Source organism: Peromyscus californicus, unplaced genomic scaffold (genome assembly GCF_007827085.1).
Source record: "Peromyscus californicus insignis strain IS unplaced genomic scaffold, ASM782708v3 Scaffold_22__1_contigs__length_63687245, whole genome shotgun sequence".
Lineage (NCBI taxonomy): Eukaryota > Metazoa > Chordata > Mammalia > Rodentia > Cricetidae > Peromyscus > Peromyscus californicus.
In genome coordinates, this window is record NW_026294525.1 from 44,088,292 (window position 1) to 44,110,998 (window position 22,707).

Below are 22,707 nucleotides of genomic sequence, written 5' to 3' on the forward strand. Positions count from 1 at the left end.
CTTGTGCCTTATAGTCTCATTTTTTCCTCTCCAGGTATTTGTACTTGATATTTTCTGATGACGATCTTCTTCCGCTAGAACACTGGATCTTCAATACCGAGGCCCACCCTTTCCCTGTACTCCGAGAAGAGAAAAAGGAAATTGAGGTCAAAGAGAAATGAAAGACATTCTCTATTTTACTCTGCTTCATTCCCTCACTGCATACCTTAATAATTCCTTTCCTGGTCATCAGACACATGATGAACTCTTATTGATCGATAAAAGTCTATGATTATCCTAAGTTCTAAAATTGTTTTGCAGTCTTTTACGTTCATTATCACAAGCCTCAGTGGACCTCGATTGCTTGTTACTTTGTTATTCAGCTAGTGGATCCACTGATTTTGTTGGTCTGTCTTTTTTTTTTTTTTGAAGGAATCTATTGTTTCTGGAGTTCATGAAGTTGTGACATCATTTTCATGAAACGGAATAGAACAGTCTACCAGTGACCTCTTAATTACGATTTGATTTGACTGCAAAACTTTTTCCTCCTCTATGAGGAGATGGTGTCTGCTTTAAGCTGTAATGTTTTGCCATGTTGCAAAAAGCCATAATAATAAATTAAGTATTAAAAAAAAAAGCTTTTTTTTTCCTCTTCAAGTTCATGTTAATCTGGTTTGTCTATCCACCAGAGACAGATCTTATAACTGTGACAGCCTCTTAGCAGGTCTATCGTTATTTGATAGAATGTCCTCTAAAGTACTCCGTTCATATTACAATTCAAATGAGAAGGTCATCCCAGAAGAGTCAGCCACACTGACCTCATTTCATTGCAAGCACAGTGTGTTTTAGTTTTTGATTATGTTAGTGTTTCTGCACTTTGGAATTTCTTCCCTGCTTTTACGCTAAATGCCCTATGTCTCTCTGTGTCACGTACCGCTTAATTTCTTCCATTCCCCACGACACAGCAAGGAGAGCACTTGAGTTCTGCAGAGCACCCCTGGTTCGGAATTCCATTTTTGAAAGGGAAACGATGTAACTTTTAACCTGCCAGGTTTTGCTCTGAACTGAATCCGTCATGGAATCTGGTCTCTAAAAGGAGACTGAGAATTTCATATGACTAGTTCATGTATTTGCATTTCATCTCTGGCTTTTCTTTAAGGAAAGGAAACATTGCACTTGGTTCAGATTTGAAAAGGGCTCTTCCCAGATGTAGTTAATTACTTCACTTCAAGCTTTCACCCAGTGAAAGAAACTTTGCCAATTTATCTATTCGTGTTCAACTAAGGAAAATCTAATTAGCTCTTAAGAATACAGTGTGCTTAGTGTGGTTACATTCAGCATAAAGATCTTAACTTAGAAATAATTTATAGGAATGGACACACTCCCTCATAATTTGATCTGTAGCAGATCAAAATGATTATATGATTCTTCCACACCTTTTTTTGAAATATGAAAGATTTTCCCAAGAACAGATTTAGTGATAGCTTGTATTACCACACCCGCTCTTTATATGAAAAATAGAATATTATTATGTGTGTACCAAAGGACAAAGACTCTAACCACCTCGATTTCAACCTACTATGGTCAACAATGATAACAAAACAAATAATACAACCCCTTGGATTAGACTAAAATATAGATTCCTGTGCATTTATAGTCTTCCAACTTTCTCATTTTATCAGGTTTCATGTTGTTTGACCTATTTATTTAAGACAGTTGTTTTGTTAAATCTCAGTAGACAATAGTTTTACCCATTTCAGCTTTGGGGAGGGTTTCAAAAAGTGTCATTTAGGATTACCACCTGTGTGGCCTGGTTGTTTCCAGTATTGTACATTAGAATACACCAAAATGTATAAACTAGTCAAATTAGTCAATGGAAAAGATCCCTCAGTATATCCTTTGGCTGTGTTAACCTCTGAGACCCAGAGGAACTTGTGCCCATAATCTATTTAATCTGTGGAGTTCATGAACTTGTGATGTCACTTTCATGAACCTAAGTGGAAGAGGCTCCCTTGACCCCTTAATTACAACTTGATTTGACTGTAAAACTTTTCCCTCTACTAGGAACAATGAGTGAATAAGAAATCTTTCTTTTCCCAGAGCTCTGAGGTAAAATATTGAAATTTGCTGCCAAAAAATGTGGCCATATGTATTTTGATTATAATTTTCACTGTCCTTGGATTAGTTATTTAATTCATTTTCTTTGTATTGTGATTTGAAGGAGCACACAAAACTGGTGAGTATTTCTGCATCCGGTGGGATTTTAAAGTCAGGTCCTGTGTACCCACTACACGCTGATGTACCTTTGGTTACCTAGTATAAGCAGGCAAGAAGCTGAATCACAATGTTGCTCTCCAATGGCAAGAATTGCCTTTCAGTTTTAAAACATGGATTTTTTTTTTCTTAAGTGCTAGATTCCAGAACACCAAAAATGTAAACAAGATAAGAGATTAATATTATAGTAATATCATTGAATTAAGCTTATATTTTAAACAATTGAAGTCACCAAGTAGATACCAACTCATTCTTTTTCAACAAAACTGTGCAGTTTAATTTACATGTATAATCCACATCCTTAAAGGTGAACAGTTAAAACAGCACCTTCTTTTGTGTTTATGAAATATGTTTTGATATAGTTTGTGCAGTTAATATTATAAACATAAGTTGTATGCCAATTTATAGAACTCAATGACTACTCTATCAGGATTTTTTTCATGTGTATTATCCATTTTTACATTGATTGTTTTTGATTTGTTCATGATTGCACTCTGTCATTTCCAACTTTATATAAATCTCCGATGTTATGGGAAATAATAGATTGACACATAATTTTTAAAGATTATATTTGTAAAATTTCTCTATTGTGAATAAAGTCTTTTAATATATCTTCTCCTGTGTCATATTTTTCTGACTTTAAGGATACTTCTCTATGTGTATATAGCTGTGTATATGGTTGCAAATGGAAATAACCAATCCTACTAACAATTACATATCTTCACAAGGAAACATTTCCCGTAAAAACTTTATATTGAGAATGATTTGGTGCACACAGCCTTTGGCTAATTGGGTTAGCGTACTAGGAATCTAACCTAAGTTCAGCACCAGGGCATGCAAGGGAAAGGTAGCAAACTGGTGTGAGAAAAGGCACAGAAAGTGTGATATGTGTTCTTAAGTTTGTGACCTGGTCAAAAAGATCACACTGGCTTTACTCCATTCACCCTAAAGCAAAATGGAATTTAATTGTGGTCATCACAGATTAAATTCTTAATCATCTTTAAATTAAGGGGCTGAGGAGTGGGCAGAATCTCAGGAAGGCTAAGTAGAAAAGAGAATGTAGCTGTTCGTGGAAAAACCTAGGTTTGGAACCTTATGTTGTATTATTCTCGGATAATGCGGCCACCCCTCTGTTGGAACACAGTCAAAAGAATGACCCATGGTAAACAATGCCTTGGGGAACTGGGACAGAGGCTCCAGGAAAAAGGCAAAGGGCCTTTTACCTCAAGTGCATTTTGTTTCCTGGATTATTCTTGGATGTGATTTCATGCCTCCTGTGACAAATATTTATATTCAGTTCATAAGACATGTTTATTCTTGTTGGATGTCAGAACACAGCTGTAGAACCTGAATCTGGATATGGCCTTCTGCCTTGCTTTCTTGCTTACCCACACATAACCTATAGTGCATGCCAAATAATTGTATTTAAGTTGGTCTGTCCTGAGAAAGTTCTGGGGAAGGGCTGCTCTGTTAATATTCAGTGCGTCCTTCCTGGCGTTTGTTTGCATGGTTTTTTTTTTTTTTTTGGTTTTTTTGTTTGTTTGTTTGTTTGTTTGTTTAACTCAAGCAACCTTCCTTGGATCATTGCTTTCTTTGTTTCATTTGTGTATAAAAATCTACTGAAGCCGGGTGGTGGTGGCGCATGCCTTTAGTCCCAACACCCGGGAGGCAGAGGCAGGCGGATCTCTGTGAATTCAAGGCCAACCTGGGCTACAGAGTGAGTTCCAGGAAAGGTGCAAAGCTACACAGAGAAACCCTGTCTCGAAAAAAAAAAAAAAAAAAAGTCCACTGAAATTGAAGTATTGAAGTACTGTCTACAACATTCTTTCAGGTCCTCAGATCCTGGGTCCAGCAGACAAGATCTGCACATGTCGGTGAAAGTCGGCACCCCTTTTATTATATGGAACTCTTCACTGTTACTGTAACGTGTTCCTCGCCTTCTTCACATTTCTACTCACCTCTAGCCTTATCAGACAAACTACTATAGCATTCCCATCAGCCTTTGTTCCTTGCTCTGTTTTATTCTTTAAAACCTATTACACATTCATGTGAGTGGATCTCATGGTCCTTGCCTCATACAGAAAAAAAATTAATTATAATAATTTTAATAGCATCAAACAGTTTTAGATCTGACATAGTCAAATGGGAGCCTTTGGAGTTCATTTATTACTAACACACAGCATCAGTTGTGTTTACTGTGATGGTGGCAGATTTATTAAAATTTTATCTAAGCATGATTTTTACTTATTCTGCTGTCCACACAGAAATGGCATCTTGGCAGAACATCTACTTTCTAATAATGATACGTATGCAGTAGCTTACAAATTTTAATAAAAGTAAACAAGATAAATCTTTTCATTTGGACATTGAGTTTATGTGTCTAATTGTCATCCTAGCTTCCTAGCTGATACCTGAAATTAGGGGTCACATAGGGAAACTTATTGGAACTCCTTAACTGATTTAATGGTCCCAAGGTCAATATCCATTTTTCCCAAGCTCATTCCATCCACACTATCCAATATGTAAGTCATAATTCTCAGGAAATACTTGCCAGACATCAGATGTGAGTTTAAAAGTATTAGAACAACATGAGAGTCTAGACAGAGTTTCATCCAACTTTGTTACTTTAAAGATGAGGATTTGCGGAGGGTTTTTCACCATCAGGAACCATTTTTTCTGCTACCAGACATAAGGGAGTGGTAAGGTATTATGCTAAAGAGAAAAACAACAGATGAGCATCGAATCAGCCACTCCAAAATAAAGGTGTTGAGTCAGAGTTCACACTAGATGTATTGAGTCAGAGTTCACACTAGATGTATCTATCAAGATGTGGGCTACAGATGACCTACAGCTGAATTACATGGAAAATGCAGACTCCACAGTCTTCATCCAGTTTCAACAAAATTGTGATGTCCTGGAATATCTGCCTTCAACTAGCTCTTCCTCTTACCCCTTTGTATACAACCCCTCAAGGATGGAAAGCCAAAAAGTGACAGAAAAGCTAAGGAATTTGTGACTTGTGACAAGCACATAGTTCTGTTGCTTGACACTTCAGTATGCTTTGACAATTCCGATCACTTTGGAAACATTCATTCTTTTTACAGAAGCATTTCTGAGCAATGAATGATGAATTTAAATCTTTTAAACAGATTCACACTGGACTTTTAAATGTAATTCTTCTTAGGGGAAATCTGTATAAAGTATTAACTTCAGTTACCCTGGTATTATTAAGTGATCATTTTGCTAGCTTTCTTCTCCAAGGGCTGCTTTTAAAGTCATTTCTCAAATTGTTACTTACTCTGTTCTGGATTTTAACACGGCTCACTCTCACAGGGTCCATGGGACTCCTGAGTTAGCTATGCATAATGTCCTGTATGAAGTGTTTGTGGGTATGAACACTGTAAAGCACCTTCATTTCCTGCCCCCTCCACCTTGCCGAGTCCTTTTAAATTCGTTTCCAGGATGATCATCAAAAGATTTGTTGGCATGCCATTATTTTGATCACTTTGAATCCCCTTAAAACATGTCATTACTTACTGAATAAATTAACTTAAATTTGTGTCACAGATCCATTTAATTCCCCAGTGAATGCAAATTACCATGAAACATTTGAAAACAGTGATAGATGTATGACTTTTTAAAAGACTTTTCCACATGCTGGGGTATCTTGTCCTTAGGCTATGAGAACATACTAATTCACAGTTCTAGAAACACGGCCATAAAATGGACTGTGTTGCAGATAGCATTTTCCAAAATGACTGGCACCTGTGAGTTTTGTTTTGGTTTTAAACTCCTAGGAGAAACAAATGCACTCATCGGTAGATTCTGTGGGCTCTTTATTCTTGATCTTGCAACCCTTGAAAGTCTCTATGGGAAACAGAAAAGGCATGACTTGGAGTCACCTTTTGGAACCAGCTCCTTGAGGCCGGCAGGTTCCATTTCAGGGATGACATGGCTCTAGTTGGTTGTAATTCAGGGGCACATTTAGTAAGTGGCCAAAGGAGAAAGTAGCTGACACTTTCTTCCTTAGATGCAGTTCTTAAAGTGCTTCTAAGTAGCACCTTAGCATCCTTCTTAAATGAACCCTAAGAGCATTTCACTTTTTGTCATTTTCCTTTCCCATCTTGCATTTGCCTACTTGATAACTTCGTGATTCACAGTCTTTGCCAGGAGCTACAAAAATATACACCTTAAAGACCCATTAAGAAATATATTAGGTCCCTCTAGTCTCTTTTCTATGTGCAATATAGTATAAAAGGGAGAGGAAGTAGGAACATTTGGGGCAATGGGAAATCAACTTGACAAGTAATCAAGATGACTGGGTCCCAAACTAAGACGGACTGTGTGATTGAGAATGAGCATTTCAAGTTCATATCTCAGTCTCTTTGTAAAATAAAGTTGTAGTAATCCAGGTGTAGCTGCTAGGCTGGGTACTCATACAAGAAAAAGCACATATGCTTCACATCTACCCATGTGCTAGAGATGGCTGTCCCCAAAATACAAGCTATCATAAAACAAGACTTGGAGAAAAGACAGCATCTTCAACCAAGTGGATAGCTATGTGTACCAGAATGAATCCAGACCCTTACATCTCACCCTGCACAAAACTCGACTCCAAGTGGATCAAGAAAGACCTCAACACAAGACCTGATGACCCCCTGAATCTGACAGGAAAAAGTAGGGAGTGCACTTGAACTTGTTGGCAGAGGAAAGGACTTTCTCAATGGAAACCAATAAAATGAGCGTTAAAACCAAAAACTAATGAATGGGACCTCATAAAAATACAAGGTTTCTTTACAACAAAGGACATCCTCATTTGGCTGAAGGGGCAGCCTAAATAATGGGGAGAAACTTTACCAGTTACATATCTGACAAAGAGTTAGTGGCTAGAATATATAAATAACTAAAAAACATAAACAGCAGGAAAACAATTACTCCAACTAAAAACTGGGGCATGGAACTAAACAGTTCTCAAAGAAAAAGAAAAGAAATATAAATGACTGAGAAGTACTGTTTAAAATGGTCAACATCCTTAGTTGTCAGGGAAATGGAAAATAAAACAACTTTGAGGTTTCATCTTACCCCAATCAAAATAGCTAAGACCAATTTAACAAATGAAAACAAACGTTGGCATGGATATAGACAAAGAGAAACCCCTTACTCACTCTTGATAAGAGTGCAAAACTTTCCGTCCATGTGGAAGTCTTCAGGAAACTGGGAATAAAGCTACCATATGATCCAGTTATGGGCATATACCCAAAGGACACTATATCCTAATACAGAGATAATTGCTCATTCATACTCATTGCTACTTTATTCATAATAGCTAGAAAACTCCCAGTCTTTAATCCCAGTAGATGTCCATCAACAGATGCATGGATAATGAAAATGTGATACATTTACACAATAAAATATTATTCATGTGTTAAGAAAAACAGACTATAAAATTCACAGGTAAAGGAGTGGCACTGAACACTGTCATTCTGAGTGAGGTAATCATTATCTAGAAAGATAAATGCCACGTGTTCTTTGTCATTTGCAGATGCTAGATTTGAATTTTTCAATACATGTGTTTAAATAGAGATACTTATTGCAGTCACGAAACTAGTAATGGATGAACCCTCTAATTGGTTAGCCAATACAAAGGGGTCAGCACTGAAAACATACAATAAAAATGGGCTCAGAGGGTTATTTATATATGTATGCATACATATACAGAAATGTAACAATAATAAGGAAAAATGCCCATTTGAGAGTGGAGGGGGACATGAGTTGGAAAGAGGGAACTTACGGAGGAAAGGGAAGGGAGAAAGTGATGTAATTATATTTTAATTCATATATATATGAAAGAAACTAACCGTTAGGGTAGAAGATAAGATTTCAAGGCAAGAAGCAAGGGCACAGATGCTATGAAGGGAAAAGGGAGAATAATGGGGAGGAACAATTAAATGGAGGCCAGAATTTGAGGGCAGGCTAGAGGAGAGATTATGAGGAAGATTTATTAGCACTGAAGATCTTTCAAAATGCTGTATAGAAATCTACTACTGCAGAAGCTTCCTGAAAATGTACATATATAAAAGGAATTTCAATGAAGTTACCATTTACGGAGGATGCCTTTCCTAGACACAGGCAGTATCAGATGTGAGTTACCGCTTTTCAAATTGTTGGCCAATGTGGTCCCATAGGCAGCCCCAAGTGTTACAGACTATTGCCAATGCTCTTGGTTGTCCTCCCAAACTTGGTGGTAAGACCCTATTGCTGAAGACACCACCTGCTTGAGTCACTGGACTTGGAGAAATCAAGCTTGTACCAACCTGGAAGCTTCATTCCTGCTGGGTAGCTTTCATAGTGCTAGAAGGTTCAATGCACTGGAATTTGTGCACCCCAAGGCTTTGAGGGGTGCACACCAAATTGAGGGGGCTGGAAAGAGGAGCTCAGGTAGCCTACCTGTGTCTCCACATTATGGGACATGGGAAAGCTGAATGGTCACTGGTGGGGAACAAACTGCAATCTTGTGAGTTCTGGGGAGGGGGAGAGAGCCAGGAGAAGGCAGTCCATGGCAAGCAGCCACAGGGCTTTGGGGCAACCTGAATGGAGGTGGAATGGAAAAAAGGATCTCAGGTAGCCAACTGTATCTTCTTTATAAGTCTTAAATCATGTACCATTCTGAGATATATAAAATAATCTTGCATGGTTCAGCTCCATATGTATTTAGGACTTGGTACTCATCTTTCCTTTCAGGTAGGCGTTTGGTATCACAATGTCACAGTGATAGTTTGAATGTAATTGGCCCCCATAAGCTCATGGGGAGTAGCACTATTAAGAGGTATAGCTTTGTTGGAATAGGTATGGCCTTGTTGGAGGAAGTATGTCGATGCGGGGGTGAGCTTTGAGGTCTCATATATGCTCAAGCCATGCCCAGTGTCTCAGTTCACTTCCTGTTGCCTGTGGGATCAAGATGTATTACTCTCTGCTCCTTCTCCAGCACAATGTCTGCCTGCATGCTGTCATGTCCCACCATGATAATGGACTAAATCTCTGAAACTGTAAGCCACCCAATTAAATGTTTTCTTTATAGAGCTGAAGTGGTCACAGTGTCTCTTCGCACACTAGAAACCCTAAGACAACCACCCTCACAGATATGGAAAACTACTCTGACCCAGTAGCACCCTTTTGTCCTCCACACAGGAGACCCTATGATGATCTGAAGAGTGAACACATTATTAAGGAATAAAAAGAAACCCCCAATCTTTTTTTCCAAACACAAACATAATCTTCATCTAAACTGTACCTACCATAAGACATAGCTCTAACAAGGGTCTGCTAACTCAGTGTGATATTTCAGGCAGCAACATTGAATACAGACTATCTTTAGTGAATAATCTTATGTTTACCTTAACTATAAGATACCTAATTATAAGCTGTCATTTGGGGAAAAAATTTATTACTATACTTGCAAAAGCAAACTTAACCAAAAATAGGACAGTTTTCCCACTTTTTGAGTGTTTCAAGCATATCAGCTATCTAGGGGAAGACATTCTGAATGCCAAGCTCTATTCCCCTGTTGCAATTGACTATGGCTTCACATTGTTACAAACACTTGTCAGATGGGCCCCACTCTATTGGAGTCTAGCTTGCTGATGGGGTGGGAGTGGGCATTATGCTTGACCGCTATGATAATAACTGCAACTTGCCTTGCCTAATGGAGTACTTGAAGGACACTATCAGTGATGTAAATAACAAAGGACTTCTACAGAGTGACTGCAACCTTTCTGTAATCCTCTCTGGAAATGGGACAAAGGATTCTAGGGCTGAAGGAAAGCCATTAATAACTGTGTTGCTACATTTTTTTTTTCAAGAAAGTTCTGCTTCCTTTTCCCCAGCTAGCCTTTCTTCAGCCATTCTAACCAGTGACACAAATGACTGATTGGAATTTCACTCTCAGCCACCTTATCTCCTTGTCGCCAACCTCTAGAGCAGGTGCTAATATAAATGACTAGAGAACAAAGAGGGAGAGGGAAAAAAAACAAAGGATTTTGGAAGTATTAATCAGTCCCTACAGAAATCTGAAAGTGACTTTTGTCACTATTATAAATTAGTATACAGAATTTCTTTAAACACCCAATAAAAACCATATAATATGTCAAAATCATGATTAAAACATAGATAAACAATGAATTTTAACAAGGTCATCAGGTTCCTTGGATGCTTTAAGAAAGGGGGATAGATTGCTTTCTTCTTTATGGTCTCCTTCACACAATGATGATCACATTAGAGATGTCTCTAACTTTCCACAGTGTATATTTGGGCTTGTAACCTCTCCCGAAGATCAGATAAAAACCACAAAACCAAAAAGCATTTTTGGCTCACGTACTCAACTCATTCTTTAAAGGAGAGCTTCGGCGTGTTCAGGCAGGAGTAGAGATGTCTTCAACATTTTTATCTATTGATTAACTGTAGAGGGCATTCTGTTTGAAACGCAGCTTGAATACCTGTTAAAGTAAATGTTCTTTTCCACTTTCAGATAAAGGGCGTGAAGGGAAAATAAAACACACCCATCCCTCCTTCACCCTGGAAATATAATTAGGTTACATTGTCACCCATGATGTGGAAGCAAGAGGTGAAAAAAATCCACTTAGCCGTAGCTGTACGCTTTTCTCCTCAGAGGAGAAACCAAAACCTACTGCCAATTCCCAATGCCCTGGGCAGAAGTCACTGGATGGCTCCCTAGTGACACTTTTGTAAAATACACACGGGCCTCGTAACTGAAAAGAAGTCAGAGAATCCTTTCTTTCTCTGTGACTCTCATGCTGACAAACGCACTAAAGATTCCTAGACAGAAGTCGGAGGCGCGCGCGCTTAACATTGAAAAGGTTGGCTTGAAGTGGGGAATCCTCTACTGTTGCATTCATTATTTTTATAATTTCTACAAGGAAGCCTGAGATTACTCAATCTCAAAAACAAAAGACCTAACCCAGGGAAGTATCCGCCGGTGATAAAGGGACAGAAAGGCTACACCAGGTGGAAGCATGAGATGACAATTCAAAAGTCACTCCATCAAGTCCACACTGGAATCCACAGGTGGAAGCTGTTTTACCACACACCAGAAATAAGGGCCAGAACATGAGTTAGAACTCTAGTTGCCCACTTCCCAGTGGGGCTGACACCGCAGGGGAAAGAAATGGCCCAACAGGGCAGTGTCCTTGAAAAAGATAAAGCAGATGGAGGAGAAAGACTTCAGTGGCTTCTCCCTATCCCTTGCCCTGACCTCTTCTACCAGTGCCTCCCATTGGTCAAGACTACCAGGCGGCACAACAAAGGAGTCTGGGAAATGTAGTTCCTGCCTTGTATAGTTTCAAGTAGAAATGAGAGGAAACAGGTAATGTCCGGAAAACAGTACAAAGCTAGCCACTGTTTACCATTTGGGCCGTCTACCTAGCTTGTGAGGCCTTGAGCAAGATAAAGAAGGCTCAAGTCCGCAGCTTCTGGAACCTGGTAGATTTAGCAACGTCATTGCTATGATCTGTATGAGTCCTTTCTCGGCTATAGCAAAAACAGGAGACACGTTGTTGAGTCAGTATCTTTTACGTCCCAGCACTCAGCTAAACAGGGAGAAGGTGCATTCACACACCTAGGAAAGTCCAAAGAAGGATGTTTAACAACTGCTTTCAAAGAACAGGCTTCAGAGAAGGAAATTTACGAGCCCATAAAGCACTTGTTCTCAAGTTAGAAGGACAGATGGAGGTAAAATGAAGCCTACAGACGGCATGGCCATCAAAATGACCATCTTCGATGGCCATGATAAAACTTTGACCACTCTGCTTTGAATTCCAGCTGATCCTAACTCCCAGTTTTCTCGTGAGTGACAGGAGAGCTTTGCTAAGCCTTCCTCTACCAGACCAGACACATCAGCCAAGGTTTATATTCTACTTGATCGAGCATGAAAATGATGAAAGTTAAATGATCATGCCAGGAAGAGACTGTGTATTGCTTAAGGATGCTGGCCTTAATAGTTTAGTACTATTCAGCAACAAGCATTCCTGCATTTTTATTTTTATTTAATTACTTCTTAAAAAGACATTTTGGAATATTGGTTTTGTATTCCTAAATGGGCTTTAATGGCAAGGCCTATTCTTTGAAGATGAGTCTAGTTGTTATCTTGCAAGCTTTTTCTGTGTTCTTCCCTTCTGTTCTGTTAGTGTCTAAGGTAAGCATTTGCAGGTGTGTTTAGGGCAAATATGGGTTCTCTAGAGTCACAGAATTTATGGAATGAATATATATAGGGAATTTATTGGAACAACTTACAGGCTGCAGTCCAACTAATCCAACAATGGCTAGCTGTGAACGGAAAATCCAAGAATCTTATCCACAGGGCTGGGTGTCTCAGCTGGTCTTCTGTATAAGCTAGCATACCCAATAAGTAGACTCCAATGCCAGTGAAGGAATGGATTAGCTGGCAAGGTGAGGCCAAGCAGAAGAAGGAAACGTTCCTTCTTCCAGTAACCTTATATAGGCTTTCAGTAGAAGGTGTGGCCCAGATTAAAGATCCGGATCAAAGGCTTGTAGTCTTCCTGCCTCAAGATGCAGAGCACAGGCGTGCCCTCCATTTCTGGACTGTAGTTCATTCCAGACACGGTCAAGTTGACAACCAAGAACAGCCATCACAGTGTATTGCTGTTATTCATTGCTAGTCTATTTCTCTCCCTTACTGAAGAGAGAAGTCATCAAAAGCAATGTAGATAGCCCTAGACACTGTTGCTAAGATTGATAATTTGGAGGCAGAATGGGGTTATTGAATGACATCTTCAGAATACAGAATTTCAGTATTTTTTGTTCTTTTTATAAAATAAAATTGGGGCATTTCCTATTTTTTTATTGCTTTTTTTTTTTAGATATAGGTAAGTAACAGCTGAAATAGCCAGCTTAGGACACCGGCTGAGGCAACAGTTCAGGAAAGAAATTAGAACAACTTTAAAGTACAAAAGTGATCATATGGAAAATAATATGTAGGTATGTTTTCCTTTCAGAGAAAAACAACTGTGCCTATTTTTCTTCCACCTTATTTTGATCATAACACACACTAATCATCTAATAAACTAGTAAAGACGTAACTTTTTATTGTTTTTCCTTCGCATTCTGTATCAATAGATAGCTCCAGGTATTTTAAGCAGTCTATAGATGTGTCTGTGTTGGCTTGCCAGGAGTCTTTATCAACATCTTTAGGTTCTAGATCAGTGGTTCTCTACCCTCCTAATGTTGTGACCCTTTAATACAATTCTTCATTTTGTGGTGACCCCCAACCACAAAATTATTTTTGTTACTACTTCATAGCTATAATTTTGCTACTGTTATCAATTATAATGTAAATATCTGATGTGCAGAATGGTCTTAGGTGACCCCTGTGAAAGTATCATTTCACAAGGTCATGACCCACAGGTTGAGAACTACTGTTCTAGACGACTGCACTAGTTCAAACTTGACTCTACTAAGGTAACATGCTATTTTTCAATATAGGAGATAATATATGTTGTCCTTTGGCTACTGTTCTCCAAGACTCCTACCTGCTTCTTCCATTTCCAGTTTTTCTCATCCCTTTCCTCTTCCTCGCCAAACATTCCACATAAATCTCATTGGACATAAACCTAATGCCAAGACAGTTATCACTTCATAATTATTTACTGACCTACTCTAAGAATTTCATTTGGACAACACTTTTGAGGGCTCTTCACATCTGAGTTGAATATCATTGCAAAAGGCTCTTGAGTAGTTATGTGATTCCAAAGTCTTGTGACAGACATCCTTTATAGCCACTCCTAGAAAAATGTTCACTGGTTATTTCCAGTATATGCTACAGGAGATGTGAAACCTAATTTGGTATATAATGAACATTAATGGTCTATAATCAGTTTATAATAAGAAATCAGCAAAACAAACAAGTGCTTGGCTTGCTTAACACGTAATTAATAAAATTATTAATTCTGGTCTGAGTGTAATTAATTTTGACAAGACCTTGGTTGCATTAATAGGAACAAGTTACTCAGAGTACTGGAGAGAAATGTCTTCTCTCACATGATGCAAAGGACCTCATGCCAACTATAATACATATGCATACAACAGTACCTTTCTTAATGAAATGCTTTTTAAGATGTATCATTTGACTGAAACAAGAATTAGGAGGTATTTGGGGATTATTGTCATGGAAGTTACAGTAATTTCCATAAAATGATTTATCTGCTACAACATCATCCCAAAAGCTTTGGTGTTGGGTTTGTTTTAAGGTTTATTTTTTTATTATTTTTAATGTGTGTGTGTGTGTTTGTGTATTTTTCTCTAACTGTCTATGTATGTGTCTGTGTGTGTGTCAATGTGTGTATGTCTGTGTGAGCATGTCACATGTTTATGGGTACCCACAGAGGAGGACACCAGATCCATCGAACCTGGAGTTGCAGATAGTTGAGATCCACCCAACATGGTGCTAAGAACTATCTCAGGTCCTCTGCAAGAGCAGCAAGCACTCTTAACCATTGAACGATCACTATGGCCCCCAAAGTTACAGTTTTAAATGTCAATGCAAATAATGACATCAACATTCTCATGCTTGAATTTTTTATAATGTATCTTCACATGTATTACTTCTTTTATTCATTTTAGTGGGGAAATATATCCTTTATATATGTATGCAAGGTGTGTATATGTTCAAAATAAGCAATATAATTATAAGGACAATATATTTCTGTCATAGTATCTTAGTTACTTTCTTATTGCAATGATAAAGTACCCCAACAAAGGCAGCTTGAGACAGAAAAGGTTTATCTTGGCTTACAGTTCTAGAGGGATACAGTATACCATGGTGGGAAAGAGGAAAAGAAGCAGGCTGGGAAGGCATGTTGGCAGGAGCAGGAGGCCGGCTTGTCACATTGCAACCATGCTCAGGAAGCAGAGCACAAACAGGCAATTAAACCTCCCAGTGCTCCTATGAGCCCCAACCTCCTAAAGGTTTCACAGCCTTCCCAAATGGCACCACCAACTGGAGACCAGGAATTCAAATATACTAGCTCAGGGGACTCATTTACATTCAAACCAGAGCCCCAAGTGTCAAAAGAGTGAGTATAACAAGGACCCATGGACAGAGTCTCAGAAAGTGAGACTTCGTAAGTAACTCCTCAAGAATAAGGAACCCAAACTTGAACCAGACTCTTAAAGGAGGAAGCTGTCCCCTAAAAATGATGGGAAACCACTGTTGGAAGTAGATGCTCCCTTTCAGAAGCAAGTACATACACTTCCAGTAGTCCAGGGGTTTCCTGCATGGAGCTGTACCGCATGGTTTAGATACGCAGAATTTGGCTAACGTTGCTCATTTTTCTTTTACACTTTCAGTTCACATTCACTGAGCACCGTGAGCCTCCTCTTTACTTTTTTAGGACCTTTTATTGGAAGCAGGGAGGAAGAGTCGCACACGTGTAAAAGGAAGTTGCTACTGTGTAGACTACCCAGCGAGTTGTCTGCTCATCCAGTTGAGTTCATCAATATGGGCTGTGGACTGTAAACTTTGGGGAATCTGTATTCAAACTACATATTAGGACTGGCTGAATCTATTAATTTTTGCCTTTGTAGTAACACACACACAAATAATAAAATAATATGTTAATACAGATGCAGTAGAACCTACACTTTGAATTTTGGAACGTTGGTCCTTTCTTGGCGGGTTAGTGATGTATGGTATGATGCTCTCACATGCTGAAAGATGCAGCAGAGGCTACACATCCCAGTCAGCCACACCATCACAAGAGAAGCAGCCACCCCCTACAGTGTGCTAACAAATGTTATTTATTTGTCTTGTTATGTAAACTAGGATGTTCATCTGGTAGGTGTGTGAAATGCATTTTCATGCCGTTTATGACAGGCTTTGGATGCCCTGGCTCCAACATAATTCAAAGTGTTCTTAAGTATGCTCTTGTCCCACCATGGTTTCATGTACATTTTAGGGGACCAAAAAGTAACAATATCAATCTGGACACATGTTAAAATTTCAAAGCAGCTCCTGGAGGGAAGATGTCTATGCAAGGGGTACAAAACTAAGAGATTCATCTATAATTAACTAAAATAATGCCACACTCATTCTGAGTCCTGAGACATTTGCAGACATTGACTACTTGTGGGAAATGATATAGGAAGCATCTGTTTTCATTAGGTCCCTTCTCAGAGCCTTGTTTGCAAGAACATATATTGGTTTCCTGTTTGTCATCAGCCCAGGCCTGATTTGTGTTTGTGTTCTGATTTTTCTCATCATAATATTCCCCCAAATACTTTGCTTTATAGTTATATGTGCAATCGATCTTCATACAGAGATTTATGTCCAAATAGATGCCACAAGCTAGGAAACGCTAAATTAATCCCATTACTCTCTTTTGTGGGAAAGAAAAGCTTGTTTTTGACTGAGTACCAGCCTAACTGGCTGCTCACTGAGTAGGTTAATATGTTCCAGAATGCTATTCCTGGCCATTTGGACTCTTCATTAAAACATTAATCCCCAGAATATCCTAGAAACTAGCCTCAATCCAGGAAGTACGAGAATAAATTGGGTATTCTCACCTAGCAACTATACAATGGGTAATATTTTTATTACCAAGCTATTGATATTACAATGAAAATTGTTCTTAATGCTGGCATAAATGAAGCCAGCTAGTAACAAGAACAAAAGCAAGAAGCAAACAGAAAACAGAATCACAAGCAAAATACGGGAGGGTCAGGTGAGTGGAGAGACACTATACTAGGGACCTGACTTGGAGATAAATAGCTATGCACTTACATTCCTAGGCCTAGTGGACCCCCAGTTGATCCAATTCTGCCTTCGAAGCACTGGGTTCACCTGAATCCCAGACCCTTACTAAAAACAAAGAAAGGGGTGGGGGTGGAGAGATGGCTCAGCAGTTGCTCTTGCAAAGGACACGAGTTCAGTTCCCAGCACCCACATCAGGTGCCTCACAATGACCTGTGACTCCGTTTTCAGGGGATTCTGACATCTCTGGACTTTTAGAGATGCATGCGTGCATGCACATGCACACAAGCACACACACACACACACACACACACACACACACACACACACACACACATTTTAAAAATTAAGTATTGCTGGGCAGCGGTGGAGCACTTCTTTAATCCCAGTACTCAGGAGGTAGAGGCAGGTGAATCTCTGAGTTTGAGGCCAGCCTGGTCTACAGAGCAAGTGCCAGGACAGCCCGGGCTACACAGAGAAACTCTGTCTCAAAAAATAAAAAAAAAATAAAATATTTTAAAAATAAATGAAGGAAGGAATAAATGACAGGACAAAAGCACTACAGTAGCCCAGAAATACATTTCTCTGCAGAGAACCACCACCCAGGAGGACAGCCACCCAGGAGGATATGTGGTTTCCTTGCCCCCTAGCTTTTCCACTCTTCTTCCTAGCTCTGTCAGTCCTAACCCTTCAAGTCATATCTAACAAGCTCCAGCTGTTTCCCTCCATCATTTCCTAGGGAGCAAGTCCTTGGAGCTAAGGGCAGGAACCAACCCTGCACTTGACAGTATCTGACTTGGCAGGGTGGAAAGCATGGGACTTGAACATCCTGTATGCACCTGATAGCTTATGTGCTGTTTCCAGACAGGGCTTGTTTGGGACATTTCCAATAGCTATGCACAGGAGCATGTCACCTCTTGGAACAACATGATGCTGGCAATGGGTAGGCCCATGGAGCAAATCAGTCACACACACACACACACACACACACACACACACACACACACACACACAAATAAGGTAAAGCCTTGTGTCTACTCCGCTACAAGTAAGTAGTCTAACGGAGAGCGGGCAGTTTCCTATTTAGCCAGGTCATGGGTTCTGTGATGAGAAGACAAGCTGTGGAGTCCGAGTCCAGCTCTGTCTCTTGCGAGGTCAAAGTGAGGGTGACATTTCATTCACTGAATTGATTCTTCAGCTATGCATGCGGTGCCTGTCACACACCAGCCCCTATGGCCGTGCTTGGAAAACGTCAGGGGACAAAAGAGATCAAGCTCCCTGCTCCTGACAACCTTACATTCTAGAAGATAGTTTAATGAGTATGTGTTAAAAGTTGACAAGAACTATAGAAAATCTTTAAGAAGGAGAATAAGGAAAGACTATCAAGACTACCAGGGATGTGGACAGTGAGCCAGTTAGAGGATTAAGAGTGATCAGTCTGGATGGATCTCATTGAGAGTGTGAGAGTGGAGAAAAGGCATGACAGATAGGAAGAAGGGGCCAAGCGGTTATTCAAAATACCCAAGGGAGAGTGCTGTAGGCAGAGAGACGTCTCGCTAGGATGAGGTATGGAAAGTCAAGGGGGAGCGAAAAGAACAGGGCAGTAGAGGACTGACCAAGGGCATAAAAAAGACAACAGAGGACAATGAGGAGATGACTGTCAGGATCAAACACCTCCTTCTTACCCCTTCCTTCCTCTTCTGCAAGGGGCTGTGAGAAGCTGGTAGATAGTGGGTGAAGGGTTTGTGTAGCACACAGTGAGGTCTCCATACGTGTTAACGGTTGTCTTCCATCTCTTTACCCAGAAACCATAATCAGAACCTCAACCCAGAACCTCAAATTCAGGCTAAATACAGCAGTGCAGCATGCAAACACTTTCCAATAACATGCTTAAAGTTTTCTTCAAGTTTGAAACGGGTGGGAGGGGGTCCCCAAGTGTACACTTAGATGGCGAAGATTAACCTTGGGTGTTGTTCCTCCAGAGACATCCTCTGTTTGTTGAGACAGGGCCTCCCATTGGGACCTGGACCTCACCAATTAGCTAGTGAATAAGCCCCAGTGGTCTGCCAGTCTCTGCTGCCCTAGCCTCAGCACTACAGGCAGAGCCTATGCCCAGTTTTTCACATGGGCACTGCATACTGAGCTCCAGGCCTCATGCTATGCAGCAAACACACCACCAAGAGAGCTTATTCCTCCTCAGCCACAACTAACTTGAACTTTTCCTTGCTCTACACTCCCACCTCCAGCCAGCAGCCCACATTCAACGCCACGTTAACTCCCCTCCACGGCTGGAGATGAGACAGCCTAAGGAACCAAGATCTAAGAGGGAATCCAAGATGGAGAAACACTGGTTCACAAGGCATTCCTCTGAACCTGTGCCCCATCATCTCACATTCCAACCTCCATGGAAGCCCATAGGTCTTGCAACATAGGGTTCATCACGTGGACCTTCATCCTGGAGGGCTGTAGTGTGCCCCTGAGAGTTCTCCACTTACTTCTTTGAGGAGGGAAGCAAGTATGAGTCAGCACATTCTTGGCGACAGTGATGTCACCCCTGAGCAGAGGAAGAGAGCAGATAAGAAGCATCCCTGAAATTTCGAGCAATGCTTTGCGCCATGGCATCCGGAGTGCTGTCACTGTCCAAGCTTCATGGGAAAAGGAAGCTATTGCAGCCACCAACTCTTCTATCTTACGACCTGGAAGAGGAAGACAAGAGAGATAAGCCCCCTCTTCCCACCTTGGAAGATGTGCAGGTGGTTCTTGAAGGAGCCTATGGAAGACTTGCAAAAATCACAAATTTCTATGGGAAATATCCTTCTCCACACAGCTCATATCCCTAGAGAGCCCAACACAGAACACAGAACTCTTGCGAACTCTTTCCCAGAAGCACAGTGGGCTATGGTTTCCTTTTCAACCTGATTTGGGGACAAAGAGAGAAGCCCTAAATCCAGCCTCCAAGGGAAAAGAAGGTCATGGGAGGAGAAAGGAACAGGAGACTGTTGTCTCTCATGGAACCCACTGTGTCTGTCTGTAGATAAGGTCTAGAAACATCAGCCAGCAGCTGCCCTGTTTCCCTTCCCCTTGGAAGAACTGGCTGCTTGTTCCTCTCCACTGAAGGCAGTGACAGCTAAGAACACAGGTCTCCCACCCAGGAATTCCCATCCCAGGGAGGCTCCGCCCTTTGTGTTTCTTTGTTGTTGTTTATACTGCTGTTTTGTTTGCTTCCTTGCTTTGGCTTTATCGCATCTTACTATATTTTTAGTCCCATAAGCGCCTGTCACCCTGCCATGCTGTTGAGCACTAGAACTTCGTCTTTCTTTTTGACTATGTTTTGGGAGCTGACATCTGACTTTTCTATGTGCTCCTCATGACCCTCTGGTCACCACTCTTTACTTCTACAAAATCCAACTTTCAGCTCCCTCAAATGAGGAAAGTCGTCAAATATTTATGTTTCTATACCTGGTTTACTTCACTTAATATAATATCATTTAGTTCCATCCAGGCTGCTACAAATGACAGGGCTTCATCCTTCTTTGTGGATAATACTCTATTGTGTAGATGTTTCTTTGTCCACCCATCCCTTATGCCACTGTACTGGTTTCCAATATCACTGGCTATTGTGAGTCATGATATAATAAACATAGAGGTGCCGATGTTGTTTATCTGTATTTACCAAGATGGGGATTAGGGAGAATAGGCACCCTGACTTCAACACGTTTTTAAGGCTGGAGGAAAACCACACTGACATGAGAAAGTGGGATGTACTTCTGGGAGAGGCAGGCAGGTGACTGATTCCCACTGACCATCATAATCGGGGAGAACTAGAAAGCCTAGAAGAATCCATGGAAGATGAGCATTCTAATGACAAGGTCCATCAGATCCAGCTAAGGAGGGGCTGCTGAGGACAAGCTAAAAACAACTTGCATAAGCAGGGTGGGGCCAGACTGAGTACGGGTGTCGAAAGCCAGAGGAACACGAGAATTCTCCATCTAAGAAATCAGCCATTAAGAAACTCAGGGTCACCGGAGGTTTCATGTGCTGTGCTGATGTGGATGGTGAAATAACAGCTGTATGGCTCTCTCAACTCCACATCACACGCAGGGCCAATGGCACCCGCCCAGTTCATCAGCAGAGCACAGGCAGCCAGGATCCCACTGAGTGCTCTGCCACAGAGAATGGTCTTCCTGAGTGGGTCAGATCTCTGGGGAAGCTACTAAGCTAGTAAGGGGGGGGGGGCGGGGGGAGAAAAAGATGCCAGGTCATGGGGAGTTCTGCATGTGAAAGTAATGTCAGCCGCTGGAGGGGAGATTGGAAGAAGAAAAACCACTCCTGAAAACGCACATATGGCAAACACAGGCTGCAGTGTTGGGCACCTCACATTCTGGTTCTCTCATTTGGCGTGTCCAGGATCCAGCCACGGTGCCTTGGGAAACATCTCGTGCTGGAGAGCTGGGATAGATGGGAGGAGAGGGACAGGAAGGAAGGAAAAAAGGACAGCCTCCAGAGGTCATTGCCTACACCTCATGTAATGTCCACAGGCAACCACCAGACACACACAGCTACTGCCTGTCCTCTCCTTCAGCTCCTCCTCATTTTCACCCACCCCACAAAGGAAGGAGGAAACACTCTCCTTTCAGTGTTTACTGTTCACTCTCACCCTCTTCCTTCTCTATCTGTTTGGCATGGCTTGGTGTCAATAAATAAGCCAAAGTCAAGCAGAAGGGGACAAAACAAACAGGAAGTGTATCTCTGTGATGTTATCCACGATCTTGTGTTATCCGTGATGCATCCCTTTCGAAGGTAGACATTAGGGTCGGAAGGAAGGCCGCTGCTGTAGCAAGAATACTGATCCACACTCCAGCATGCAAAATACCTTTGCTTCTCTTCCAGTGTTCTTGGCAGAAGAAGTCACTAGTTGCTTTTTTTAGTAAATAGTTATCGTGTTCTTAGTCTATGATTACATGATTATGCTGATGACTATCAGAGGTGCTGTACCCCGGTAACTTTCAATGCCTCCACCCAGCACCCCTCCACCCATCTCCCATAGCGGTATGGAAGACTGTTTCCTATACCAAGTCCTTGAAGGAGGTGTGAAAAAAGCCATTTGCAAAGAACCCATCACCCACTCATAATAGTTCTACTCGGGTTTAGCCTTCTACTCAAGACGCAGCCAAACTCCCAATCTTTGCATCTCCAAGCACAAACTACACCACTGTGTTACCAACTATGTCATTTGGCTGACTGTCAGGGAATTAAGAGGGGCTGCAGTCAGCAGGAAGTCCCACTGGAAGAGGTGGGAAGCAGCGCTGGCCAGAACAGCATCTATTAAGGCAGGCAGCAGGCCTGGTCTGGCCACAGATGCAGTGAGCATTTGGTGAAAGCTGGAAGCGAGTGCTATGGGGAGGTCAACGCTCTCAAGGAGATCTGCTCCAGGCCCTTGCAAGCTGAATTCCTTCTGGTGCTGAACTTGTCTCTTAGGGGGGAAATCATTGGCACCTATTAAAGCACAGGTTAGGCTGGGAGAAGTTCCCAACTCTACTTCTGAAATATATTCTTAGGGTTTTAAGGACCAGGCCCCCAGGTCTTGGCTTCTCTGCTTTCCAATCAACCTAACTCTACTCCTGCAAGATGCCAGAGATACAGATGTGATACCTTCAGCATGGAGGAGCTGGCTC

At 41.0% G+C, this 22,707-nt stretch overlaps 1 protein-coding gene across 1 annotated transcript in view; it reads left to right on the forward strand.

Annotated features, from left to right (window-relative positions):
- Nucleotides 1-2,869, forward strand: part of Man1a1 (mannosidase alpha class 1A member 1) — a 176,753-nt gene extending 173,884 nt beyond the window's left edge. The window contains exon 13 of the mRNA XM_052751319.1: nt 35-2,869. Coding sequence (XP_052607279.1) covers nt 35-161 — 127 coding nt within the window. The 3' untranslated portion in view covers nt 162-2,869. The remainder of the gene's footprint in view (nt 1-34) is intronic.
- Nucleotides 2,870-22,707: the final 19,838 nt, after the last annotated feature.